The following is a 16,228-nucleotide window of genomic DNA, read 5'->3' on the forward strand; positions in this document are numbered from 1 at the left end:
TTCCCAGAACGACGGTGACTCCATGGCTATTCTGCAGACAGAAGTGCTAAGGAAGGGAAAGGGTGATTTTTGCATGAGGTAGCATGCTGGTGGCCTTGCAGATTCAGGCTGCTGGGATTCCCAGGAAAGCAGCCCCCTGTCCTGTGTTCCCTAGCACGAGGAGGGGATTGGGTCTGGGGGACCTTTGAATGGTGCTTTTGGGACCTCTGGGGCCAGGCAAGGTTCTAGGCTCTGTGCTGTCTGTAGGCCTGCAGAGCCCCTGCACCTGCTGACCCTTGGCCCTGTGTTTTCTTGCAGTTGGAGATGGAGCTGAAGATGCTGAAGTCCCAGCCGGGCTCTGCTGAGTCGAGCTTCCCGTTCTGCAGAGAGGAGGTGGACACACTCAGGTATGCTGGGCTGGGGCTGGGGCTGGGGCTGTGGCAGCGGGAGTCTACTAGAACCCCTTCCTCCACTGCCTCCTGGATGGCATTTTGTTCCTCAGTCACATTCCACCCGCTTGGGTTCCTCTGCAGGGACACTCGTCTCCACTGGGCTGGACCTTTTCCAGTATCCTTTTCTTGGCCAGCACTGGCAGACAGCTGGGCCTTGCAGCCTCCCCCATGTTCAGGAGCTCGCAGACACTCTTGTCGGGGCATCTGGTGGGACCTGCCTTTGCTGCCAGCAAGGTAAAGCAACAGGCCCATCTTCTTGGCTTGTGTAGCTCTAGAGGCAGCAAGGAATTTATGAGCAGTGGAATACTGGGAGGTGCAGATGAGGAGAACTGCTTGCAGAAGCAGTAGCCCTACCAGATGTGCTTTCTGCTGTCAGTGGGCACCTTTGTCCATTATTCAGGACGCGCTCACTTGCCCTGAGCTGCTGTTTTCCTAGATGTACTTCCTGCACCTCCGCCATCCAGCACCCCACACTTCTCAGTAAGCAGAGACCGCGGGCTGAGATTGTTCCCAGACCTTATTTCCTTTCTCCCCAAGACGTATCAGGGTCCTGAAGGAGATCCAGATGTGTGGGTGGGGTCCTGAGCAGCCCCTCCTGACTGTCCCCTGATGCACACTTCAGCCCTGCCATTCAGTTTCTAGTCGAAGTGGCAAGTTTCCAGTTCTAGCGTCTCTTATGGGAGGCAGCAACTGTGGATGCAGAGTGAGTGTGGCTGAGTGGCCGTGGCTGAGTGGCCGTGCCTGGGGAGCCTCCCTTCTGCCCTGAGTGTCTGCCATGGACCAAGTGCCTGGCATCCAGGGCTTCTCACCCAGGGAGCTGTTTCTGGTGAGAGAAAGGAGAACAGACCTGGGAACCAGGACAGCCCCAGTGGATACCAGGTGGCCCTTGGTGAGGCCACTGGTGCTGGATTTTGTGTGGCCCTCCCTGGGTTGTGCAGCCAAGGCCCAGCAGACTGGGGCAAACCCTGGTACCCAGGGCTAAAGTGGCCTCAGCTGTTTCTCCCCTCTGGGTTCCGTTTTCTCGTGGGTAGTGTGTGGATGACCCCAGCTTTGCAGGGTTGTTGAGTAAAAGCAAGAAAATATGTGCGCTGCCTCTGGTCCAACCAACCAGGCCCAGAAGTGTTGAGCCAAAAACAGTTATGGTCCCTTCCAGGTTTGAGGTTTCCTCCCTCATTTCTGAAGCATTTCTAATATATGGATGGAGGCCTTATAAATAGCACTTTGGAGACCTGCCAGATCCCAGGCTGTTTGTTTTGCGTTCGTTCCGTCATTCACTTGGTAGACACCGAGTGTGCGCCGTGGGCACCGTCAGGGCTCAGCACTGAGGATGATGGAGTGGTGAGCAAGACGCACACTCTCCGTCTTCATCAGTTTTGTGGTTTAATGGGGACTTGGGGGGACATTATTCACAGGCAATCCTGGCTCTGTAATTATGGATGGAGAGGAATGTGGTGGTGCTGTGAGAGCAGGTGTCTGGGGGCAGGGGGCTCCCCTGGGATATGCGTTTGTGTGTGGCCATGGGTTAACCATAGGATGGCAGGGGAGCTGGAGGCCAGGCCTGGGCCCCAGTGAGGGTTTGGTCTTTATTCTCTGAACAATGGGAAGCCATTATGTGTTTGAAAGTAGAAGAGCAACATGATTGAATTTGCAGCAGCCAGCACCACTGGCCTCCAAGGTGGGCAGCTCTCCCCAGCTGAGTGCCAGGCAGCATCTGCTGTGGGACACCCTTCCAAGCTGAAGTGACTGTTCCCAGCCAGAGGAGGGCCGAGCATATCTCCTATACATATACCCCCCAGCTCATGGAGCAGCCCTATCTATGGTGAAGAGCTCATAACACAGAGGTGTGAGTGGTGGTGGTGTGTGTGTGTGGGGAGGGGATGTTCAATGCAAGAGGCATTTGAATAAGACTGGGAGGCACCAAAAGATGGCTAGCAGCTTAGGAGTGCTTGCAGCCAAGGGCCGCAAAGGCGGGAGAGCTCAGCTGGTGTCTGCCATGAGAGGAACGAGGGCCAGGAGCTGGCCGTGGAGGAGGCATTCAGAGAGTGCTGGGCTGATGGAGGCCCCAGGTCAGCTCTCATGGAGGAGGCACCAAGTGCTCAGGAACCAGCATGGCTGGCCCCTCACCCGACAGAGTCCTTAATGCCATGCAAGACAGGTGTGTCCTGTGGTTGTCTCCCCCCCCCCCCCCCCCGCGTGTCCCTGGGAGCCCTGTTATCAGGTGATGCAGTGAAGGGATTGGATTTGGGTGTTGGCAGGTGCGCCTCAGGGTGTTAGCCAAGGGGGCAGAGGACAGTCTGCCCCAAGGGCCTGAGGCTGTCAGCATGGGCCAGCACTGTGTTACTCAGCTCTCCTGTCACAGACTGGCATCCTGTCCTCTGCCAGGACTCTGGCTGCCCGCTGTTCTCATGCTGCGGCTGACAGGAGCATGGCCAGGTGTGGGTGGGGCTCGTGTGGGCTGGAACGCTTTGGGTTTATTTTTTAAACTTCAAGAAAGAGCTTTATTGTTGACATCTTTTGCTCAACGATCAAAGCTTCTTGTCCCCATTGTCTCACTTGGAGAACGCAGCTATGGAAAGAAGCAGCTTCGTGGCTGGCTGCTAGGAGCTGGTCGGCACGTGTCGCGAGGCTTTGGTGGAGTTTTGCACCACAGTTCTGCAGCAGCACTTCTGACTTCCAGCCAAGGAGCAGCTGAGGGTGGAGATAGCTGTCACCCGGGTACCTGCATCTGGGTGGCTGCTCCACACTCGGGACATGTGTGACAGGCAACCCCAGGTGAGCAGGGGCTCTGCATAGTGCACTCAGCCAGGGAGACAGTGTAAAACCAGGACTCGCAGAGCCCAGGCGGCTCCTCTGGCTTCTCAGGGACAGATTCCTGTGCAGGTGGGGGAGTCCTGCTTGGCCAAGGTGCTGACCCGCCTCTCCTTCCACAGGCCTGTCTCTCTCTTAAGGTCTGTTTCTTCTACTGGGTAGGCTAGCATCTCTGGCACTCCCTGCCTCCTTCAGCAGAGGTGGCCTGCCTCTGCCCAACCCTGCAATGGCACCCCCTGTACCTTCTCACTTTCCCCCCACGACCCCAGCCATCCAGGCTCAGGGCAGGCACATGGGTTGTGCCTCAAGTGTCCCACAGCATCACAGGTAGGCTTGGTGCTCTTGAGATGGCCATATTTGTAGCTCACTTTTGTCCTGAATGAGGGGCATATTGTTGTAGTGAGTTTTCTTCAGACAACATCAGGCAGCCCTCTGGCTGGGAGGTAGTGACAGAGGGGCTGGGGCCAGCTGAAGGAGCAGTGTCTCTAGAAACCAGAAGCATCTGCTCCAGCTCCCCTGGGGGAGACACCAGTGCTGTCAAGGCCAGAGGGCTCGTCGTTGTCTCCCTGCAGCCACAGAAGAGAGGGGAGACTTAAATGACCCCCTTTGAACGAGGGTCTGTTTCTCCTTTTGATTCTCACTCCTGAGCGTGAAGTGCTTTTCCTTCAGTCCTCTGAAACTTGCTGAGGAGTGGTTTTTGAAGTGGTTGGTTCAGAGAAAGACAGTGGACACGAGGGCCCTGCTGCTGTCAGCCAGCCTTTCCCCGTGACCACAGTCGGCCAGCTGGCCACAGGAGAGCTGGTCGGGGGGCGAGGGGGACAGCACTGCCAACCTGGGTACTGGGAGTTCATGTGCGTGTGCGCATTCACCTAGGTTACATTTGCTACACACAAGAGAGTAGACATACTTATTTGTTGTGTGTAAGCGACACACATCCCTCACACCACAATCATCTCAGCACAGAAAACGGAAGTGTCAGTACAGATTTAAGTAGCAACAGCTGAGGCCCTTTCAAGTGGAACAAATCTGGGTTCGTTATTTTCTGCTGTCAAATAGCAGCTCTGGCAAATCCTAAATGTTGTCTGTGGATTTAGCAACTGGGTAGACTTTCAGTGATTCCAGAGGCTCGTGTGTCTGTGCCAATGCCTGTTAGTCACACTCCGGAGCCTCTCCGTCACGGCCACGCTTACTGCCTGCCAGGTCCCACGGATGTGCTGGCTAGGCCCCAGCCCACGTGGGCAACCCCAGGCTTTGGGGGCTGAGGGAGCCCTGCTTGCTGGTGCTGGAGATGTCGGAGGATAGTGTGGTACTCTGCAGTACCCACTTGTACCCTGGAGCCCTGGCTGCTCATTTAGGAGTGGGGTTGCAAGCAACTGGCTAGAAACCTGGGATTTGTCCCCGTGGCTTTGCTAGGAGATCCCAGCTGGGTTCTTTCACTTGGTGCCCTCAGAATTATTATTCTTTGGTTTCTTCTCAGCCCGGCATATCTTTGGAGACTTGGGCCTGGCAGATGTCAGCCTGTTACCAGCTCCTGGGAGCTGGGTAGGGGACGGTGCTGGAAGCTCAGCATCATGGTGGAACTTTAATGCCCCATTGACCCGGGGGATGGGGTCATCCTGCCGTACCTTAGCAGAGGACTTATCCCCAAGCCCAGAATCACTGCTCTCTCAAGAGAAGGGGCCTGTGGTACTCGGCAAAGATGTGGCATCTCTGGCGTGAGGTGAAGCTAGGATGAGGGGTGCCTGTTTTTCAAGAATCTTCAACATCCAGTTCAGTTCCTCGGCAGCCCCCTTTCTTCCCAGGTCCAACTCACACCTGCAGACCTGGACACACACAGCCAGCTGGTGGAGGATGCCCTGCAAGATGGAGGAAGGCAGTCCACTGGGGACCTCAGGACTGAGGACAGTGAGGTGGTAGTCCCCTGAGTTCCCAGAATGCCAGCTGCGTGTCCTGGACATGGAACCCTCAAAAGGTTGAATGCACACCCAGCCATAGACATAGACCAAAGTCTCCAAAGACGTTCACCCCCCAGCCACAGGGGTGCCACCTGATAGCAGGCAACCTTGAATATGCCTTTCTGACTTTGGCTGATGCCAGGGAAAGAATTGTTCCCCATCCCACTGCCCCACAGAGCCCCTGCCCAGTGAGTCTGCTTCCTACCCCAGCCTTCACAAGTGCCCCTGCCTGGCAGTGTAGCAGGGCTGAGGAGGTGGGCAGGCTGTGTCCCTGACTAGGATTGTCCTACCTTGGTTGAGTCAGGCTGACCAGGTAGCTGAGCCTCTATCCCCATCTGGCATTGGAGAGACAAAGGCGAAGGGGCTCCTTACTGCCCTCATGAACCGTGTCTGATGCTAGCAGGCATCTCTGCCATTAGGATGGGAGGCCTTTTTTCTGCAGGCATCCCACTTTGTCAGGTTGGTATCAGCAGGGCCCATGGCAGCCCTGCACCTGCCCTGTCGCATGTATACACGCATTTCAACAGAACTTCAAAACACAGGAAGCAGAAGCAGATAGAACTGAGGAGAGAAACAGACACTCAAGCATTTACAGAGGACACCCATGCACTGCTCTTCACAGTTGGTGGGGGGCCAACAGAAAAGCAGCAAAGATCTGAAACTGAATGTCACTGTCAGCTAACAGGTATGGTCAGTGTTTGCAGAGCACTATCCATTCTCTCTTAAAGTTCACTTGGCACATTTACCACAGTGGACTTTATCTTGGGTCACAGAACAAACCTTAGCAAAATTAAAGGAATCATATTCATGTACAGTATGTTCTCTGGCTACATTGAGCTCAAAGTAGAGGTCAATAACAGAAAAATCTCCAAACGATCAGAAATGACACAAAATCTCCAAATGTGCTTCTGAATCGTCCACATGTAAAAGAGGAATTCTCAAGAGAAATATACACAACTGAGTGATAATGAAAATACAAAACTTTGTCAGATACAGTGAAACCAGCACTGAGAAGGAAACTTTCAGAGACATTCACATTAGAGAAGAAAAGAGGACTCTTATTTATCTGCTAATTGTAAGAACCTGAGGGAAGAGCAGAAGCAGCTTAGAATAAGCAGAAAGAAATAATGAAGAGCAGAAAGAAATGAAATTGATAAAAAATAGAATGGAGAAAAAAAATCACTGAACAAAATGCCATTTTTAAAAAAAAATCCATAAAATTGATAAACTGCTAGCAAAACTGACAAGTATTAAGAAGCCACAAGACACACATCATCGGTATCAGGGCTGAAGCAGGGGCTGGTGCTGTGGATCCTGTAGTGTCACAGGGCACGGCAGACAGCTTCATGCTCAGAGACTCATTCACTTGGAAGCAAGAGACCAATTCTTCAAAAACCTCCAACTACCAAATATGAAATATGCCAAATATATATACCAAAATATGAAATATATACCAAAAGATATGTACCAAATATATACCAAAAGATGAATAGATTATCTGAATAGTTCTAGGACATTAAAAACCTGAAGCCATTATTAAAATGCTCCCAAGAAAGGTCTCTGCAGGCCCCAGTGGTTTCCCTGGGGAATTCCACTGAACAGCTAGAGAGCATTTGGTGGCAGGTCACTCAGCCTCGTCCAGGAGACAGAAGAGGAGATGGCCAGGGTGGGGAGGAGTGCCCATGTCTACCAGAGATAGCCGGGTGAGCCTGTTGGCATCTTGCTGGGGGGTAGTAGCCTGAGAGCCCGTGACCTGCAAAAGTCAGGAGGGCAGTGGCAGCTCTGCTAGCTCTGATGCCCCCACTGAGGTGGACACCATCCAGGGAACTGAGTGAAGAGGGCAGCAACCTCCTTGTGTTAATCTGCAAGTGCCTATGAATCATAAATATTCCTAAAATGCTGCCTTAAATGAAGGCCTTCACCCCTTCTCCAGCTCCAACCCCCTTCTTCCTGCTTCTAGACATCACCCCCCCCCCCCCCGCCCCAGGGGACACCTCCTAAGGCTTGGTGGCATAAAGCCTCTGAGCTCATCCTCTCCTGGTCAGGGACTCAGCTTTTTTGAGTCACTGCCACTCACTGTCTGCTTCTGACTTCTAAGGCTTTGTGATGTTGTCTCTGTTATTTTCTTGTCTTCAGCGGTAGGCCTGAGGAAAATGAGAAAGCCTTTACTTTTGATTTTGCAGCATTTTGAGGGACTGCGTGTTAATGAACCCGTTCAAGTCACTGTTGTAAAGCTCAAGGCTTTGTTTTTCCATTTCTGTATATATTTGAAAAGTGAAGCAGATGATTGAAGGCTGTTTCTCCTCCTTATGTTACAAATTAGCACCTTCCCTGCTTTCTCAGACCTTTTGTGTTGCCATATAGTTTGCTCCACTGCGTAGTCCATTAACCCCTTCTGAGCTTCAGTGACTTCGTGCTCTCAGCTGTTCAGGAACCGTGGCATCTTCATGGACAAACTGCTGGCATGTTGGACTTAGGTGCAGGAGAACTCTGTCCCTAGAGCCTATCTTTATTTGACTACGGGAGTCTGGTTGCATCCAGGATTCTGATCATTCTGTTTCTGAAAATGGTGACAACTATTCACTTTAGTAGTAGCTGTCAGTAGCACAATTGTAATAAGTTGCCTGATGCCTCTTATTTGGTGCACACTGGGGCCACATCCCACATGTGCATTCTCGCCTTCTCACACCATCGCAGGACAGTTTCTAAAGATGCTCACTTCATGGAGGCCTGGGTTCCATACAGTGGAGTGCATCCATTTTCAAGCGTGGTTTAACCAGCAGTACTGAGAGTTGGGTGGTGGCAATTGTCTGTGAAAGAGCAGGTCTTAAAACACATATCATCTTCTGAACTCTAGAACAATGAGAAAAGCAGCTGGGTATGATGGTGCACACCTGTAATCCCAGTGACTCAGGAGGCCGAGGCAGGAGGATTGCAAGTTTGAGGCCCTGTCTTAAAAAGAGCTAGGGATGTAGCTCAGTAGTAAAGCACCCTAGGGTTCATCACCAGTACCAAATAAAGAAAGAATGAAAAAAGCCAAATTCAGTCTACCTTTTCCTATCACTACATGCATCCAGTTCTGCAGAACATCAGTGATCACTCTCCTCCCAACTCCACCCACACCATGGTCACGCTCTGAGAGGTGTGTACAAGATTATGTGATCACTACACAGTAGGTATAGGACATGTCCTAGGATCATCTTAATTTTTTTCAATTGTTATGTAGTAAAGTTACTGTTTTTTAATGGTGAATTTTAATCGCCCCATAATCAGAGAACAAAATAATTTCGTCACCTCCCAAGCCCTTGCTCTCCCTTTTGCTCATTCCTTGTGCCTCTTGCTCCGCCCACCACTGCTCTGCTCCCCAGCCCTGCTGTCCTGGGAGACAAATCCTCTGCTGTCACCTCTTGAGGCTTGTGACATCCACGCAGCATCCCAGCATCACGTACTTGAGCATCCTGGTTGCCAGTGTGCACAAGTCCACCCTTCTTGATCACTGTGACTTTGCAGGAAGCTTTGGGATCAGACGGCACGCATCTTCAGATTTACTGCTCTTTTCTGGATTGTTTTGCTGCTTCTGACATCTCAATAAGTTTTCCTATTCCTGAACACTAGTGTCTTAAATTAATTTGGGTTTTCTTTAATTTCTTTTAGCAGTGTTTGTAGTTTTTAGGGTTTGATCTTATATCACAATGGATAAATTAATTCCTGAGTATTTTGTTCTTTTTGATGCCATTGTAAATGGAATTTTCTTAATTTCCTTTTCAGATTGTTCATGGCTAGTGTATGGAAATACAAGTGATTTTTTTTTTTTCGCATGTTGATTTTGGATCTTGCAGCTTTGCCAAATTCTTTGATTAACCGGGTTTTCTTCTTTCTTTCTTTTTGCAGATTATGTGTGGTGTTTGTATGGCATCTGTGAATACAACAGTTTACATTCTCTTGTGTGCTGGATGCCTTTTATTTCTGTGTCTTGCCTAATTGCTCCGGCTGTGTTGAATGGAAGTAATAGAAATGGGCCGTTTTGCCTTATTCCTGATCTTAGGGGAAAGCTTGCAGTCTTTCGCTGCTGGGATTGATGTCAGCTATGAGGTTTTGGAAAAAAAATGCCCTTTATCATGTTGAGGAAGCCCCTCTGTTTCTGTTTGTTTTGTGTGTTTCTTGTGAAGGGGAGATGGGTTTAGTCAAGTGCTTTTTCTGCCTCCACTTAGAGGAGGCTTTTATTCTGTTAATGTTGGGTGTTACACTGGCTGGTTTCCAGATATTGAGACAGCTGTGCACACCTGGTAGCACCCCTTCCAGTTTGCCGAGTTGGGGTTAAGGATTTCACGCCTGTATTCATCAAGGTTGTTGATCTCAGTTTTCTTTAGGATCTTTGACTTCAGTGTCAGCATAATGCTATTCTCAGACCAAATCAGGCAGGGTTCCCTCCTCATGAGCTTTCTGGAAGAGTTTGGGAAGTATGAGTGTTAATTCTTTGGATGTTTGGTAGAACTCAACAGTGAGGCAATCTGGTCCTCTTTTGATTACTGATATAATCTCTGTATTTTTATGGATTTGTTGATATTTTCTATTTCTTCTTGTGTCAGTTTTGGTAGTTTGTATTTCCTGGACTTCATTTGTGTCTCAGTTATCACATTTGTTTATATATATGTGTTTATGTATTCTCTTATAATCCTTTTGATTTCAGTGAAACCGGTAGTAATGTCCCCTCCCTCATTTCTGAATTTCATAATTTGAATCTTCTCTCTTTTTTATTAGTCAATCTGGGAAAGATTTGCCAATTTATTGACCTTTTCAAATCATCAACTATTGGGTCTATGTATTTCTCTATTGCATTTCTGTCCTTGGTCTTGCTCATCTCCGCTCTGATCATTATTGTTTTTTTTTCTTTCTGCTGGATTTGAGCTAATTTGCTCTTCTTTTTTCTAGTTTCTTAAAGCCATACTGTTAGATTATTGACTTGAGAGCTTCCTTTTTTTTAATTTAGGATTTATAGCTGTAAGTTTCCTTCTTGGTTTTGGTCTCCAGGTATTTTCTAATTTCCCTTGTGAGTTCATCTTGAACCCATTGTTGTTTAAGAGTGTTGTTTAATATCCACCTATTTATGAGCTTTTTATTTTCCTTCTGTGATTGATTTCTAATTTCATTGCAGTAATTCCATTACATTAACAACTTTAACTTAAGACTTGTTTCAAGGTTTTATATGTGATCTATTCTGTAGAATATTCCACATGCTCTTAAGAAGAGTGGCTATTCTGTTGTTAGGTGTATGTCTTTATGATCTAAGTGATTTATAGTGTTGTTCGGCTCCTTCCCCCCACCTTTTTTTCATTAAGGATTGGAACCAGAGGTCCTTTACCACCTGAGCTACATGCTCAGTCCTGTTTGTTTATTTATTTAGTGGAACTGGGGATTGAACCCAGGGCCTCTTGTATGTGAAGCACTTGCTCTACCACTGAACTACATCCTTGGACTTCCTTTTCATTTTTTATTTAGAGACAGGGTCTCACTAAATTGCCCAGGTTGGCCTTAAACTTGTGATCCTCCTGCCTCAGGTTGCTGGGATTGCAGTCACGTACCACTGGACCAGGCTAGTTCCTTTTCTTTCTTACTGATCTTTCTGACTGATCTGGTTATCTTTCACTCCTTTTTATTGCTAAACAATATTGCAGGATTTTTTTTTTCTTTCTTTCTCTCTCTCTTTTTTTTTTTTTTTTTTTGTGTGTGTGTATGTGTGTTTATATGTGTGTGGTAAGAACAATTAAAATTTGTCCTTTCAGCAGTCTTTACGTGTGTTTGATACGTTTGTTGTTCTTGGCTGTGGTCACCATGGTGTAGAGTAGGTCCCTGAGCTTCCCACTTCTGTGTATCCTTTGATCAGCACCTTCCGTTCATCCCCCAGCCCCTGGTAACCACAGTTCTACTTCCAGGGCCTGCTGCCCTGGGTTCAGATTTTTTGTTTTTTTTTGTACCAGATTGAACCAATTCATCTGTTGAAGGACACGTGGGTTGGTTCCATAGTTTAGCTATTGTGAATTGAGCTGCTATAAACATTGATGTGGCTGTGTCACTGTAGTATGTTGATTTTACATCCTTTAGATATATACCAAGGAGTAGGACAGCTGGGTCAAATAGTGGTTCCATTTTTGTTTTTTTTGAGGAATCTCCATACTGCTTTCCAGAGAGGTTACCCCAATTTAGTTCTTTCCATTTCTCAACGTGAATAGTCCTGTAGTAAACACGGTTGTGCAGATATCTCTATGGCATACTCATGTCCTTTCTTTTGGGCATGGATCCAGTAGTGGGATTTCTGGATCATATGGTAATTCTATTTTTAATTTTTTGAGGAATTTCCATACCTTTGTTCATAATGGCTATACTCATTTATATTCCCACCAACAGTGAATACGGGTTCCCTTTCCTCCTCATCTTTACCAGCAGTTGTTATCTTTTGTCCTTTTGAAAATAGCCATTCCAGCAGGTGTGAGATGATGCTTCTATGAGGTTTTGATTTGCATTTCTCTGATGATTGCTGATGATTGATAATGAGCATTTTCTCATAAACCTGTTGGCCATTCATATGTCTTATTTTGCAGTCTGCAATAGAAACCTTTTTCATTTCTGATATCATGACTTTGTGTCTTTTCTTTTTCAGCCTTGTTGGGACTTTACAATTGGATTGGTCTATTTAAAGTACTAGTTTTCAGATTCTTTAATTTTTTTTTCCTCTATTGTTTTTCCATTTTCAATTTCATTGATATTTGTTTTATATTATAGTGTTCCTTCAGCTTGCTTTAGGTTTATTTTTTCCCCTTTAACTTCCTAAGGTAGATGCTTGTTTTCTTCTTCCTTTTTGTTTTTGACAGTACTGGGGGTTGAACCCAAATCTTCGCACATGCTGGACAAGTGCTCTACCATTGAGCTACTTCCTGAGACCTTTTTATTATTTCTTATTTTGAGATAGGGTCTTCCTAAGTTGCTGATGCTGGCCTCAAATTTGCCATCCTCCTGCCTTGGTCTCCAGTCCCCCTGGAGATCAGGGTACCTGGTGCAGGTGGTACTTGTGGTCTCCTGTGCAGGGTGCCAAGGCTTTGGGGCCGTGGGGCAGGGAGCATGTTGTTTGGAATCCTTCTGTACAGCAGCTGTGTCTTCTGCATGGGTGGATACAGATTTCCTATGTCACAGTCCAGTATGTCACAGTCTACTCTGTAGTTTGCTGCTCTTATCCCCCTCTTTTGTCTCCTGAGCTGTTCTTCCTTACGTTGGTACCTCGAGGGACCCAGGCTCCTAATGCCCAGCTGCAGGAGCTGCCCCTTCCTTTCAGGCCTGGGTCTTCTTATTGCAGAGGGTGCTTGGAAAGCACAGTGGGGTGCCAGGTGTGGGTGCATGCAGGCCTTCTCAGCCTGCCCACACTGCTGGTGTCCACACAGCATAGACAGTTCTGTCCTTGTGCTGGGTCAGTTTCTCTTTGCTTGGGTCTTGCGTGTACCGCATGCAGCTGGCCGTCGCGGAAGCCCATCTTGGCACTCGTGCTCAGCGCTGCTGTATATTATTTGTTTCCTCTGTGCTGCCTGAGTCTGCTCACACCTCCTGCTTTCTGCTCAGTTATTTGAGCCACTTTTGGCATTCCATCTGAATTTCACTGCGATGCCCTGGACTCTTTTCTCTGTTTAACTTTTGTGCTTACTCTGGGGCTCCAGGGAATGCACTGTGCCTCCTGGATCAACTCTTTCCCATTGCAGTAAACCACAGAAGCCGCACCTCCTCATCAGTACTTCACCCTCATCCTTCAGCGCTCCACACTTAAGCCTGCATTGAAAAACCTCAGCTCTTGATGGCACCTGTCTTGTTTCTAGTCTTAACTCAGTAGGAGACAGCTTATTATATGTAACAGGTGGCCAGGGCCCACAAAGAGGAGGCCAGCTGGGCAGCACAATGAGCTTTTGAACAAATGTGCATAAGCGTGCAGTCCTGTATCGCTTAGTGACTGAATGTGTTCTGAAAACTGTGTCGTTAGCTCTCTTATCAAGAAGTGAACATCAGGCTGCGTTTATATGAACTGGAAGGCTGTGACATCACAAGGCAATGTGATCTTACAGGACCATCCCAGCGGCGCGTACCTGTGGCTATACGGCACGTGACTGTACTTGTTCACGCGTTTGCTTTTTTGCTCCCTCTCTCTCTGCGAGGCAATAGTTTGCCTGAAAAGGTGGATTGCAACAGAAAGCACACCCTTTTCAAATGAGCAAACAAATTTGTCTTATGTGGGTCTGCCCTCTGACTGCTCGCTGGGATGGAGTGTGGCCAGCCATTCTATTCAGATATGTCTGTAGCTTTGAGTGTGGCTTAATGACATTTAGCCCTCAAGGCCTTCTGCCTATGCAGCTTCAGAATGTACACTGTCCAATTTTAGCATATCGTCCTGAGGGGTCCTTCTCAGCTTCTCCTAAAGTGAGAAGCGCCTCCCTGCCGAAGGTCCTTCTTGGAATGGCTCCAGAGGCTGTTTGTGCCATATGCCTATAGAGTCATCATGGGAAACCCTGCGGTACAGCAGCCAGAGTGTCAACCTGAGGCCATCTGCCAGGCCTTCTTCACCAGCCTAGTGATCAGGCCTGCCACATAACCTCACAAGTCTCAGTTTCCCTTTTTAAGCTGGGGGGTGACAGCAATGATCAAATAATGTATGTACATTCACATACATGAATCTGTAGGTAACTGTCACCTGTGGCACATAGCACACCTCACCCTGCATGTTGACTCCAGCATGTCAGGGCTGCATTGGGCTGCAGCCAGAGTCATCTGTGCTTAGGGCAAACTAGAGTGAGCGAGGACACCCCCTGACTCCTCAGAAGGGCATTTGGTGGGGTCCATCAGATGACAGAGGCGCACACCCTCCGACTAATGGCTCTGCTTCTAAAAGCACATCCTGGGCTGGATGCTGTGCTGAGTTTTCACACACATGCACACCATGTGGGGCCATCACCACACCTGGGACAGGGAACCCCCAAACATTTCCTCTTGCTGGGTTGTAATCTCTCCCTTCCTCTTTCTTTTCCATACCCCCTGACACCTACTGATCAGCTTTCAGTCTCTGTAGATTGATTGACATTGTATAAGGTTCTAGCGGAATGAAACCACATGACGTGTTCTTTTCTATCTGGCCTCTTTCACTCAGCATGTTTACTTTGCATTAGGACCACATGCACAGACAGTGGTTGTTTTTACTGCTGAGTAGTCTTCTGTTGCATAGATATACAGTTTGTTTATACATTCTTCTGTTGATGGACATTAGATTTCTCCCAGTTTTTGCCTACTCCTCTAAAACAGCTTTATGTTACAAATAAAGTCCTTGTACAGAAATACTTTCTTTTCTCCAGTGCAAATATCTAATTGTGCAATGGCTATGGTTATGTGTTTGACCTGGGAAACTGCCTGCCTCTCTTCCACAGCGGTGTATGTAACCTGTCTCCTTCACACTGGCACTGGGTGGTCCAGTTGCTCCTCACCAGCATCTGGTGTGGTAGGTCTTACTTTCAGTCCTTCCGACAGGTGTGTAGCAGTGTCTCATTGTGGCTTTAACATCCATTTCCCTATATTTTGGGTAGAAGTTCTTTATAAGATACTTATTTTGCTTTTCAAAGAGTTTTTGTTTTTTGATGAGGTCCAATTTTTTTGGTTGTTTTTGCATTTGTTTGTTTTTGTGCTTTGTTTTGTTTTTGGTACTGGGGATTAAACCCAGGGTTGCTTTACCACTGAGGTGCATCCCCAGCCCTTTTTATTTTTTGAGATAAGGTCTTGCTCAGTTGCAGAGGGTCTCACTAAGTTGCTGAGGCTGGCCTCAAACTTGAGATCCTCCTGCCTCAGCTTCCTCAGTCACCGGGATTACAGGTGTGTGTGCCACTATGCATCATATGTTTGTCTTGTTTTGATTTGTATTTTATTTATAAAAATTACAGAATTTTTCTTCTGTAGTTTAGCAATTTTCAAATTGTTGGTTTTACATATAGGTTTATTTACATAAAAAAATTTTAATATTGTACATGATATGGATTTCAGTTTTTATTTTTTCCTTTAGGAAAACACATTTGTTTCAAATGAAAAGACCATCTTTTCTACATTGGATTGCCTTCATCTGTTTATCAAAAATAGGTTTTGGTGGCTCTGTGGTACAGCATATGCCTAGCATACCTGAGGCCATGGATTTAATTCCTAGTGCTGAAAAACAAAACACGAAATAATAGATTGTGTGTGTGTGTGTGTGTGTGCATGTATTTGTCTCAGGTCAGTGCCACACTATTTTGGTGACTTAACTTTAATGTAACTCATTGAAATTAGATAGTCCTCTGCTTTCATTTTCTTTTTGTTTGATTAATCTAAGTTCATTACATTTCCATAGGAATTTTAGAATCAGCTTGTTGATTTGTACAAAGAAACCTGTGAGATTTTGATTGGCATTGATGTGATTCTATCGATGAATGTCAGAAGTATACTGCTAACCACGATGGTTTTCCCAATTGTAAGCAGGGTCTTTCTCTCCAATTCATAGGTAATCGTAGACTCTTGGTAGCACTTGCAGGTGTCAGTGCACACCTTCCGTGGCCTGGTCATGTTCTCTCTTAGTTTTCATGGTTTTGGATGCTGTGTAAGTCATATTTTTCAGGTAGCTCTCTGGTATAGGTTTCTGGGGAATTTGAATACAGTCAGAACATACTAGAGCTACTCAATTCCTCCTAAACATAATGAGCCATTTTTTATGGTTTAGTATGTAATCTAACTTGGAAAATTTTTAGAGAACACTTGATAAAAATGTGTATTCTGCTGTTACAGATGAGTAGGTGTAAATTTTATGAAAGTCAGACTGTTGATAATGTTCTCAAGTGTCTGTTCCCTGATTTGGCTAGTTGTGTCAGTGACCATGACTAAGGATGTGTTGATTTCTCCCACTGCCCTGTTGGTTTTGCTCATTTCTTGTGAAGTTGTTTTGTTTGTACTCATGTGCTCCAGATCATACACCCTCTCCTTCAGGGATCT

The 16,228-nt window shown here is 47.1% G+C and overlaps 1 protein-coding gene across 10 annotated transcripts in view; it reads left to right on the plus strand.

Annotated features, from left to right (window-relative positions):
* Positions 1-16,228, plus strand: part of Mad1l1 (mitotic arrest deficient 1 like 1) — a 357,731-nt gene that overhangs the window by 224,767 nt on the left and 116,736 nt on the right. For all 10 annotated transcript variants that reach the window (XM_027922766.3, XM_071605258.1, XM_027922768.3 and 7 more), the window contains one exon: positions 298-386. In XM_027922766.3, the coding sequence (XP_027778567.1) occupies positions 298-386 (89 nt within the window). The remainder of the gene's footprint in view (positions 1-297; positions 387-16,228) is intronic.

Source organism: Marmota flaviventris, chromosome 19 (assembly GCF_047511675.1).
Source record: "Marmota flaviventris isolate mMarFla1 chromosome 19, mMarFla1.hap1, whole genome shotgun sequence".
Lineage (NCBI taxonomy): Eukaryota > Metazoa > Chordata > Mammalia > Rodentia > Sciuridae > Marmota > Marmota flaviventris.